We start from the raw sequence: 12017 nt of genomic DNA on the forward strand, positions 1-12017 counted from the left end.
AGTAATTGACTATTACAAATTGTAGTAAAACAAATACATATTAATACATTCAGGAGGCATTATTGTTGTATGAGTCTATGAGTTTTTAAGAAAATCGTCACAAACATAAAGCACATCAGCTTCTAACAGACTATGACTATAACATTGAATCAATAAGTGGCTGAAAATCAGACCCTTCTTTGAGTGTGTGCCTGCACCTTCTTCTTTCTGTCCTCCTCCTCACCACTGATCTTTGATGTTGCAGTTCCCTTTAAGGTTTATGTGCATGGGTTTCCTGTACACTGTGGTCCTTCTGCTCCGGTCAGCATTCACCTGAACATAGAGGCCGGAGACCAGCCTGGACAGAGACAATCACCAACACCTGTATGCCTTCTTCAGAGAATGGAACATGCTCATGTGTAGTCATGCGACAGAAATACAGGACATCATTTGCATCATGACACCTACTGTAGATAGCACAGAATAAAGCTCCAGGAATAGTGACTCACCTTTGATTTTGACATGAAGAAATTATTATTTGAATATTTTATTAATATCACAATTTGCTCCCAAACCACTTTTCCTGCCTTATTTCTCTCACTTCTGTAGACTCAATATTGAATTACATGACATGTCATTTAGCAGACACTCTTATCCAGAGCAACTTACAGTGAACTAAACTATAGGGACAGTCTGTCTGGAGAAACTCAGGGTTAAGTTGCTCATGACCTTCTGGCTTGGAAGGTGTACCACTAGACCACTAGTCTATCACATTCTAGTTAGAAATGTTAGTATAGCTACTGTTAGTTTTTTTATTTAAATGTTTTGATGTTCACAATGGACATTTTGTCTGAGACAGTTCAATCTTCAACATTGTAAAACAATGTAAAACAATGTAAAAATCAATTTCAAATTTCATTGCTGTACTTACAACATTTCTACATTTTACTGCTATTTAATGGCAAATAGTGCCATCTCTAATGTAATGATTGTTGTAAATCACTAGTGCAGTAACTGTTCGGGATGTGTTTGTGCGGCTACTTCTTGGGTTTCAAAGTGAGTCTATGCATGATGGTAGCAACGCTATAGTCTACGCATCACAAGTGCAAAAGCTGAAAATACATTTTGCGGGCCGGGTTTTCACAGTTCTCTACTGAACACATACACACACACACACACACACACACACACACACACACACACACACACACACACATACAGATATCTGTCATTCTAGTATGATGATCATGACCAATAACTTAGCTCTAGAGGCATAATATCGAAACATTTTATGAAATGTACTTGAAAATTGAAATATGAAGTGGGTACTCGGGTACTCTCCTCTACTCTACTTTCTATTAAGCCTGATATCAGTGCTGGTCTTGTGTCATGTGTTACTCATTTCATCAGTTACATTTCAACAGTGTTAGTGTTGACTGCTCTGCTGCTGAAGTGCATCTTCTTTGCTCTGTGAGCTCCATCTGCTGATCGAAGCTGAGCAGCTCATAGGAGTGTAAAAAACAGAGCACAGCTCAACATTCGGGTCCAGACTTATTTAATTGGTTCAAAGAGAAGAGTGGGAACATTGTCATTAAGTTAATACATCAGAGACATTTACATCACACGCATTAAACTGAAGTCATAAACAAAACATAAAAGAAAAACTTGGTTAGAATTAATTCCCTTGATTCCCTTAACCTATCAAAGTACTCCAAATCCAAATTGGATTATTTTAAAATAACAAATACTCCACCCATTGTTTGAATCTGCATTACACCAAATTACTTAAAGAAGTGATGCAAACATGAAGGGTTTCAACTAAAGTCAACATTTCAACCTTCTGTCACCCTGAATCTTCTACACAGCTTCATTGCTCACCATGGATCTCCTCTTACTGCAAAATACTCCAACATGCCTGAACCACCTGATCCACCTTCTCTCAACTTTCAAAACATAAAACTAGAGGCCCCTTCCCCACTACTTACCCCCTACTTCCGGCACCCTTGCTCGGACCACTCCCATCTTCAAAGTCAGCTTCCTTTTTGTTTTTTTGGTTATTTTGTGACTACAAATTGGGCCAGGGGCGAAAAAGTGGGGGTGTACATTGGGGGAGCAATGGCCCCTCCGTCCCCTTTGCTTTGACTACACCCATCTTTGATCCCAACCTTCATTTTGGTCTCAACTACACACTGTAAAGTTTCATGACTGCATCTTGCACTGTTCTGTCACTCGCTATCGCAGTGACAAAATCGCTGTGACACAATCTGTCCACAGACAGTTAGACAGACAGTTAGACAGACAGTTAAACAGACAGTTAGACAGACAGTTAGACAGACAGTTAGAAAGACAGTTAGACAGACAGTTAGACAGACAGTTAGACAGACAGAAATATAAACATCTGGCAAAGTACTCAAAACTGCTTCTGTGACAGTTCCCTCTACAGTAGATGTCTCCAGGAGCACATTTTGCCACAATGACACACACACAGACTCACAAGGTGAGAACAACATCAGCGTTACTGCGACTGGTAAAAACATGACATACACAGACCAGAAGACACAGTACAGCAGACCAAATATAAAGTGACAGTTTGATGAGTGTTCAGGACACATCAATATGTACATAGGACAATTGTGTCAACATGTCACTGCACTTTATACAGCACACACATAGTAGGAACGCAGAAGGATGGCAATAAGTGGTGAGTAACGTCCAATCAAACATTTAGTGCAATTTAATCCAATGAAGTCCAAACCATATGCCGAAACATTACCAAAGAAAATACCATTCAACATGAGCAGTACAACATATCTTATGTAATGCAGATCTTTACAAACAATGTCATTAGTGGTGGCTTAAAGAAAATGCAATGACTGTCAAGAAAGGTGTGCAGGGGATTTTAAATAAATGTTATTCAAAGAAAAACAATAAATACATGTCCAGCTTTCTTTTTTTCAACAGGCAAAACATTTAAAACTGAACACAGTGCAGAGGATCCTCTGATCGTGGGAAAGGTGTGTCTCCAACAGGAAGAGCAAAGATTAAAATCACAAGGACACAGTATTAAGTTCCCTCTGCTGCACTCTGTTATATATCATCATGACGAGTTAGCTGTATCTGCCGGACCAATACTGCTTCACAGTGTTAGTGTTCATGCTACAGGATTCATCTTTCACACCCTGGAGACTCCAACAGACTTTACTTTGAATGCTTCAGGGCCAGCTGCATGGGAGAACAAACAAACAAAAAAAACGTATTTAAAATCTGAACTTTATAATCTTTATTACATATATTATCAATGATTTATCTTGTGGAAAAGGTGCAGGTTGTAGCTGTTTGTCCATGTCACCTTGTGAGCAGTGTCTGCAAACTGCTTAGCTTTGTGCATCAGATCCACCGTCTTGTCCTCAGCACGAGTCAGTTTGTCTCCCCGCTCCCCCAGAACAACATTTACCCTCTGGACTGCATTACCCAGAGTACTCCCTGTGATACACTGCCCTGGCTGACCTGTTTATAGACACAGAAGAAGAAAAGCTATGCAAAAGATAAAATGTATTCAAGTGAGCAGTCAGAGTATTGCAAGTGAGACATCTCTAGCTTGCTGTATAGAACAGATGCCCTCGCTATATATTAATTTGCCTTGTGGTACGAGAGGAAACTTTGTCCTCAAAGTGGTACCAGAAAGGAAAGGTCAGGCTGTTAGCAAAAACATTAGCATTCATCTCCTGGGGATCATCAATATCCACAGTAAGAATTCAGATCACCCATTCAAACAAGTATTACCCCGCTGAAGAACCCTGACCCCTGAACTCTAAAGACAATTCCTTATCTAATTCACGAAAGCATCCTACAGTTCCATCATAATCAATAGCATCACAATCACAGGTCGAATGAGGTTAAGCATGAGGTGCTGTTCAACTGTAACTTGGTGCCTTGCTTCAGCCTGGCACGTCTCCCACCCATTACACTGCCTCTGTCAGTGAGTTCAATGGTGCGCGTGCTCCCTGTCAGTCTCAAAGCCCCAGGCTTCCTAAAGACCGGCTATTGTATCGACCTCCCCGAAATAAACAAAGTCTCCTCTCATCTGACCGCCGCATCACAGAGAGGCTTTTCTGCTGCAGAAGAGAGGTGCAGCACAGTGAGGACAATAGACAAAAAGACAGAAGGGAAAATGATCCGGAGACACACAAGCTCAGGATGATATGACCTGAGGAGTCATTGTGGTATACGGATAAGGTAGGGAGGATCTGTGAATCCCAGAATACACTGGAAAAGTGGGAGTGTTCCCTATTAACATTATAAATGTCAAAGAGAAAAGGAAGCAGAGGCTAAAGCAGTCTTCCAGGTTTAGTTCATAAAAATGTTGGTAATGTTGCTCCACAGAGCATCTTCTTTGCAGAGTTTTTAATGGATTGAAGATTTTTATGCATATATATATATATATATATATATATATATATATATAGCATACTGCACGTGGGTGCACAGGAGCCGTTACAGCTGTCATCGTGACGGCTCACAGATCACTTGTGTTTTATGCGTAACGTTGTACTACCATGAAGGGTTCCAGCTTCCCTTTCATTTATAAAAATAACATATGGAAACATTGTGCTGCCAGTTGAAACAATGAAGTTAGCCGCTGGTACCTTAACAATCACCTCTGTGTGTCACGCAGATTATAAAGGACAGCAAGCTCTGATTGGTTAAAAACTAAACTGATGGTGCAGCCCTAAAAAAGAAGTAATGGATCACACTACTCTAAGAGTTTATGTTTCCCACGACTACAAACAGGATGTGGATGAGAGATGAAATCTGTAGACCAGAAATATTTATCCTTTAAACAACTAAATAGTAAAGAGGATACATTCTGGTAAAGAGATATTGTGTTAGCCATAGTCTTAATCACTACAACTCTTCCAACCATCGATTTAAGGGATTACTCGAGCAATGCAGTATGTCACTTCATTAACATTGGGGGACATTTGTATGACAGACAGAATGGAAGCAGCAGAGGCTGAGATATCCTGATATTTTGATTATTTCAGTATTTCATTAATCCTTCCCTGCCTGGTACATACCCACATTTGACAATTTCCACATCTCAAGTTCATCACACAGGCTTGCTGGTATAAATACAACACGACAACATCATCAGGGTTACTTTTCTCAGATTTGACAAAGGTCCTCCAGAGCCAGAGAACACATTATATGACTGTTTTCCAAGTACTACTGACCATAACTAGTAAACTTCTATAATTAATAAATGCATAACTTAAGTGCCCATTTAATCACAGCCTTACCCCAAGAAGGTGATCGATGGTTTGTAACCATCCTATTCTTCATGCGATTCAAGAAGGCTTTGCAGCGGTAGATGACCAGATTCATGGTGCAGGCGTCTGAAAGACACATGACACCTGGGTTCCTTCACACATGAACTTAATGATTTACAGAGTATCATAAACCTCAATAATCACGTGACAGTACCTCCTGTGAGTTTGGATTGGCAGTTGATGAACTCTGTCTGTCTGGGAGGAATGTAGCTTTTCCGTCTGGATTGCAGGGTTCTGAATGCAGAGCCTGGTGAGGAGTCACTGGGACCAGCTCCAACCTCTCGGGGAGCGCCCTGATTCGCTCTTCTCTGGCGGCCCACCTTACCCAAACTCCCTGCTTTCCCCTCCCAGTAGGTCTGGCAGGCGTGGTACAGGATCTGGACAAAGATACACTTCTCCGCCGATGAGCTCGCCACCCACTGGTCCACAGCATTGTCAAACACTAGGTCGAACTCTGCGCTGTCCTGGAAGAGCCGGATAGAGGCAGGAGAACAAAGTCAGGACACAATTCAACATTAATCATCTTACTACTGGGAACAACAGAACGTTTCAATGCTGCTGACCTTGTTGGGGTTGATGCCATTGACCTGTCTGAGCTTCTCCACCGTCCACTGGGTCCTTTTGGTGAACGGGGAAGATCCACCAAACTTCTTCACCTTTGTAATGAAGAGCTGATGTGGCCTTGTGTTGGTCACTAAGTAAACAGATCATATACAAAATCTGATATCCTTATTGAAAGTCTTCAATAATTGTTTAAAATAAACAACTAGTGTACAAAATAGCTGCACAGAAGACAATGGAAAAGCCATACTGAGAAATCTCAGTCATTTTAAACTTTTTTTAAACTTTGAGTTACTTATGTCAAGTAACTGACCATTTAAAGTGACTGACTAGTAAATGGTTGTACCGTTAGTTTTGGTGATGAATGTTTTGCTTTGTGAGGGAGCTCTCAAGGAATCCAAGCAGCATGATCATACATGAACATCAGAAAAATCCATATCCATATTGTGTGTAGTTGAGTTTAAGATTGCTGATGCTTGTGGAACAAAGACCCTCCTTGTGTGTTATATATGAGTTAGGTAGGAAACGGTTTGATGATTCCTGATTTGTTGCTTTTTATTTTTATTTATCTAATGTATTTTGCAGTATGGACAAGACAAAATCCTTTGCAAGAGGAAACAGTTTGTAAGTTTGATACATTAGCACAAATACTGTGGAGTGATTTTACAGGGCAGTGTTTTCTCCTTCTCAGTGGTTTATTTTACTTTTGATCCATGGATAAGAATCATAAGACTGGGGAGAGAATAAAGACCCCATGAATAGCAGAAAAGACCCCCTGAAATAGCATTTAAAGTCTTGTGTGTGATTTATTCCAGCTTCATTGGATTTTTAAAGAGGTCTGAAGAAAAGGAAATAAGTATTTAAAGGGACAGTGTGTAGGATTTGGCAGCGTCTAGATTGAACGCTTGTTACGATTGTAACGCTGTGGTATCTTTCAGGTCCTTGGCCTCATTTAGAGCCCATCCTTAGGAAAAACCAAATTCTGGCGTTCGTACAAGTGTGTCGGAGAACTACGGTGGCCTTCGGGTAAGCTAAAAACATGTAAGGCCCTATCTAGAGCAGTGTTGCACGGTATACCAATACTACAAAATAACGCAATACCCTGTCGTTAAACGGTACAATACCCGATTGTAATGGTATCGATACTCTATGAATGAGTTGTGTTGATGCGCGACAGCGAGGTAGTGTGTGTGTGTGAGCACTCTGCAACAAAATATGGATCTAAAGTATTGTAGCTGAGGAATAGCATCCGCCTATACTTATGAAGGCAATACAAGAATAACAGCTTCGTCGTCTGAACCAAGACGGCTTATTGCTTTCACATTTTCAACGGAAGCCATGGCGCATTACAGCTTCACTCTTGCCTTTCACAATAAAAGCCCTATACATATACAGTACCAGTCAAAAGTTTGGACACACCTTCTCATTCAATGTGAATTTTGAAAACCAGTCCAAATTATTGACTGGTACTGTACACTGCATCACTGCTTATCAAAACTTAAATTCAGTCAGAGCATTTTGCTGAGAGGCAACTCAAACAAAATAGTTTACAGCACTGGTTGCACTGCAAGGATTTGACGTGTTATAAGCATTATATTACATTACAATTCATTTAGCTGACACTTTTGTCCAAAGCGACTTACAAAAAGTGCAAACAGCAGCAGTGTGACAGACGAAAACACAAACACTCCTAGTTTCAGGTGATTATACACTACTGAAAACATAGTTATGAATATTATTTTCCATTTCTGCTAATAGATCCCGCTCAATACTACACAATTGCCGTTTAAACGTAAGTATTTCAAATTAATTGATTTTGCATAATATTGTCATATTCTTTTCAGTGGGGTCTGTGGGACCCTATACAATACGGAGATGAAGCCAATTAAAATAAAACACAGATGTTAAAGAGCTTACTGAAAGAGCACAAAATGCACAGAAACAATCATGATGTTAATAATTCTGTTGCAGACAAGTGGCTGCTGAGCTGGTAACCTTACCAACAGTGTTGTTTTATACTGAACTGAATGTAACATCTTGAACAGAAACAGTGTGGATCAGCACCACGTCATTAACGGTGATGTGTTCACTTACTAATGTTTATACTGAAGTACCTTTGCACAGTGATGCTGTTGCTTGCATTGTCAGTGACTATAGGAACTGAGCTGAACGAAACTCTTTGAAACAGCAAAGTGATACAGAACTTCTGACTCTAACTCTGAGAACTGACCCACCTTGAAGCCCACCTAGTACCTTAGATGTTACTAGTTTGCAGCTGAACAGATGATGCATCCAAGAGCAGATGAGCATGTGTGAGACAGCTGATGTTGAACTCAATTGGAATTAAAAGAGTAATTTGTCCTACGTCTGAACTACAAAAAACCTTTATGAATAATAACATAAAATTAACATTCTTTACTGTATGGAAAAGCTACAAGGCATGAACCAACAGACGTCATTCAAAGGGAAAAATGTGGTCACTATTTTGAGAAAGAAATGTTGGATAAGAATTCACCACACTGTTCTTTTTCATTTAAAGATATTTTGGAAAATGCTTTTCAAAAGGGTTAATTACTTTGCTTTAATTTGTTCTGAAATGTACTCCAGACATGGTTGAACACACTTTTTAAATAAGAGTTGACATTGCATCTTAACAAGCTTTTAAGTCTTACTAACTACTAACTACTACTAACTACTTTGATATTTTATTCTATACGCTGTTACAACGACATTGTGTTTTTTGGCTTTTGATGGATAACATGGTTGTCAGTGGGATTAATGTGAACTTTATCTGCAGCTCTTTATCTTCCATGTCCACAGACAGCTTTGCTCCTGCATCTCTGCCAACCCTGAACCCTAAACAATGGCTGCTGTGATGCACCGTTCAACAATGTGTCTGTTCTGAGCTACAACAACTGTGTTTAACAAAAAACAAGCTTAGTTATGCTAAAAGTAATGCTGAAAAATAATAGCTAGAGTGCAGAGAATGTGACAGCAGGTTCAATCTACAGACTGGCTGCTTAATGTGGTAATCAAGGAAGGTGAATGAGCTGTGCTCTTTCGTGTCATTGGGCGGCTGTGGCTCAGGAGTTAGAGGGGTCATCGGAGGGTTAATGGTTCAATCCCTGACCCCTACAGTCAACATTTGGAAGTGTCCTTGAGAAAAGATACTGAACCCAAATTGCTCCCAATGGCAACAGAGTGTGTGTGAATGTTATCATTACTAATGAGCATGTGGCACCTTGTATGATAGCCTCTGACTCTGTGTGAATGCTGACATGTGTTGTGAAGTGCTTTGAGTGATTGGAAAGATTGGAAAAGCATGATATATGTGGCCAACAGTGGAGTTGCTTTATGGCATGTCTTCCAAATTCTGTCCCCTTGCCTGTCTCTCTACTATTACTATTAAAAAGTATTGATCCAGTGTCCCTCAGGCAGCAATAGAGGCTCTCTCTGACAAGATTAAATGAATACCTGGCCAATCAGAGCCTCTGCTACTAGTCTGACAACCTCCTTTCACTTTAGCGCTAAATTATAGACATAATGTACAGACTATGAATGTTTAGCAAATTTCCACTAAATAAAGAAAGTATAAAAGTCATCTTTAACCTGAAACACAGATGAATGTGGTGTAGTCTCCTTTGGCTCCAGCAGGCAGGAAGGACATCCTCTTCCTTTTCCTCCTCCGCACCTCCACTGCAACCAACATCCGCTCATCCCGAGGGATAAAGACCTCTTTGTTGATGGCAGACTGAATGTTCATTGTAGTACTGAGACCTGCACAGGGATTGATGGACATGACGGCGCTTGATAGGCCCCGGTAAAGACTGTGTATATGACCAAAAAACAGACTAAAAAAGCCACAGCCTCAAAGATGTGATCTTTTGTTTCAACAAGTCTCTGAGATGAAAACAGCTGATCAGAGAAACCAAAAGAGCTGACCTCGTGATCCCAGCCCGTACAATACAGGAACAATCTCTAAATCATTCTCTAAGAGTTATAATATACATATGCAGTAAACGTGCTTAAACATGAGCTAACATTTGTTATTGTGACTTTATTTAATGTGTTCCTTGACTTTATTATAAAACTATGTTTCTGTGTGTTATTAGACAGCGACACTTACATACATAAGAAATATGAGATAAATAAAAACACATTTAAAAATGCATTAAGTCTAGTGCTGTCATGTCAAGTGACAGAAAATTAATCAATAACAACTTTGATCATTTATTCTTTGGGCAATTTCTCAGACACAAACAACAATTCTTCTCTGGCTGCAGCCGTATTCTGTTTTTATAACAGGAAGCTGAAGAAATCATCTTTCAAACCGGATGCTTATTTTACTACTTTCTGTTATTTAAAAATGTGTTTTAATGTAATTCATTAATTGGATAAATAATCAACAGATTAAACCAAAAATAATCGTTAGTTCAGCACTACTTTTGTATTTGTCCTTTTATTTCCTACAGTACATTAAGTAATCATGAGTCTACATCTGTAGGTCATAAAGGTTTGACCGACAGGTGAGCCTACCTGTTCTCCTCCGTTTCTTCTGACTCTTGTAGTGTTCAGGCAAACTGTCTTGTTAGCTCAAATGCTAAATTAGCAACCTGTTAAATTCACAAAATGTTTCCCAGAATTCCGTGATGAATGTATACCCGTCACACCAAACGGCGTGCCTTGCTGTGAAGGCGCAAATCAACCACAGTCCATCCCATTTCAAGAGGTTGATGTGCACGTGGTTCAGGGCTGGAAGTCAGAGAACAGTCACCGGCTGTCTCATAGACGGAGCGCAGAGGCAGGGTGGGGGGCAGCAGCTGGGGTGATGGATGTGTGCTGCTCTTCTATGGAGATCCAAATTGTTCATTGTTACAGACTTTATGAAATTAGATGAATAAATACACATTTGGGGAAAAGTACATTTTGATAAATAAAAAATGCTGGAATTAAATACAAATGACATGCAATTAAATATGTTCTCTTAAAAAGAAACCGCAAGAAATAACATTTCACAGTAGCAAGCTCAGTTTTCATTTAATTACATTAAATTGGATAAAGTAAATTGCTCATTTATTTTGTTTGTAATTTAATGCACTCATTTCATTTTAAAATGAACATCTTTGGTTTCCGTACTTTTTGAAATGTCAACTACAAATGGTTGATGATACAAGAACAGTGACCAACCACAGTTTAAAGGTGAGTCCCACAACTGTATTGGCATTATTCCTGACAAAACAATATATTAATTTATGGCAAAACTCTAGTTAAAAATGCTGTTTCCAAGATATCCAAGAATATAAATACAATATTTAATTTGTCAAGTCAGCGGTGATACATTTTTTTTTACTAAATATATTTGAGGTATATAAACATACACAGTTTAAGTGATTGAGTTCAGAATACACGACTTACCCGTAGTTAACAGATATTACTTAAGCATGTTTTCTTTACTAATCAGTAAACATTAATAACTCAGATTTAATTCCTGTTGTCTTGTGTCTCATTGGGTTTTATCCCTAAACAACATGCTTTTAGCATGACATACGTTTCCTGTCCTGACCTCAACATTAGGACCAGTGAATTGCTTTTTTATATTTCCCACTCCACACCTGACTTAGTTTGACAAACAAAATTGTGTTTGTGTTATTGTGTGACTTTAGTGAATCTGAACTATCCCCTTCAAACACTAAAGTCACACAATAACACAGCAGTCAATAGTGCATAGCCCTCTGACTGCGTGTCCAGCTGGCCCCCTGTGCTACGCATGTAACCATATAACTGGAGTTACATCCTGGTAGCTACTCTCACAACTCTCCACACACATTTGCTGTTAATATTGCTTCACTAAATGATTGTGTGATTTGTTGTAACATGAGTAATGTCTCTTTGCATTGTAAAGTATATAAACATAGTTAATGCCAAAGGTGTTGAGTGGCAGCTGTTATTTCTGTTTTAAAATTCAATGCAGAGGCTCAGAGGGGTATGCCGAGGGAGGGTCATTTTTTACCGTTAGAGCAAGGCGAGTTTACAGAATATAAGACATCAGGAGGGTTAAAAGACTGAGGGGTGTTCATCATCCAATCAAGGGTGGTGGTGGTCTAGTGGTCAGGCTTTCAAATGGAAAACCGGATGGTTGTGAGTTTA

The 12017-nt window shown here is 39.4% G+C and overlaps 1 protein-coding gene across 1 annotated transcript; it reads right to left on the reverse strand.

The window, feature by feature from the left end:
- Window positions 1-1517: 1517 nt before the first annotated feature.
- On the reverse strand, window positions 1518-10586 carry stxbp6l (syntaxin binding protein 6 (amisyn), like). Its single transcript, XM_029425261.1, has 7 exons — window positions 10407-10586; window positions 9480-9647; window positions 5873-6003; window positions 5464-5773; window positions 5280-5375; window positions 3329-3486; window positions 1518-3201 (listed from the first exon to the last, which is right to left on the reverse strand). The coding sequence occupies exons 2-7, from the start codon at window positions 9631-9633 to the stop codon at window positions 3178-3180; spliced, it is 873 nt and encodes a 290-aa protein (XP_029281121.1). The 5' UTR covers window positions 9634-9647; window positions 10407-10586; the 3' UTR covers window positions 1518-3177.
- Between the last annotated feature and the right edge of the window lie 1431 nt (window positions 10587-12017).

The sequence above is a fragment of the Cottoperca gobio genome, chromosome 24 (assembly GCF_900634415.1).
Source record: "Cottoperca gobio chromosome 24, fCotGob3.1, whole genome shotgun sequence".
Taxonomy (NCBI): Eukaryota; Metazoa; Chordata; class Actinopteri; order Perciformes; family Bovichtidae; genus Cottoperca; species Cottoperca gobio.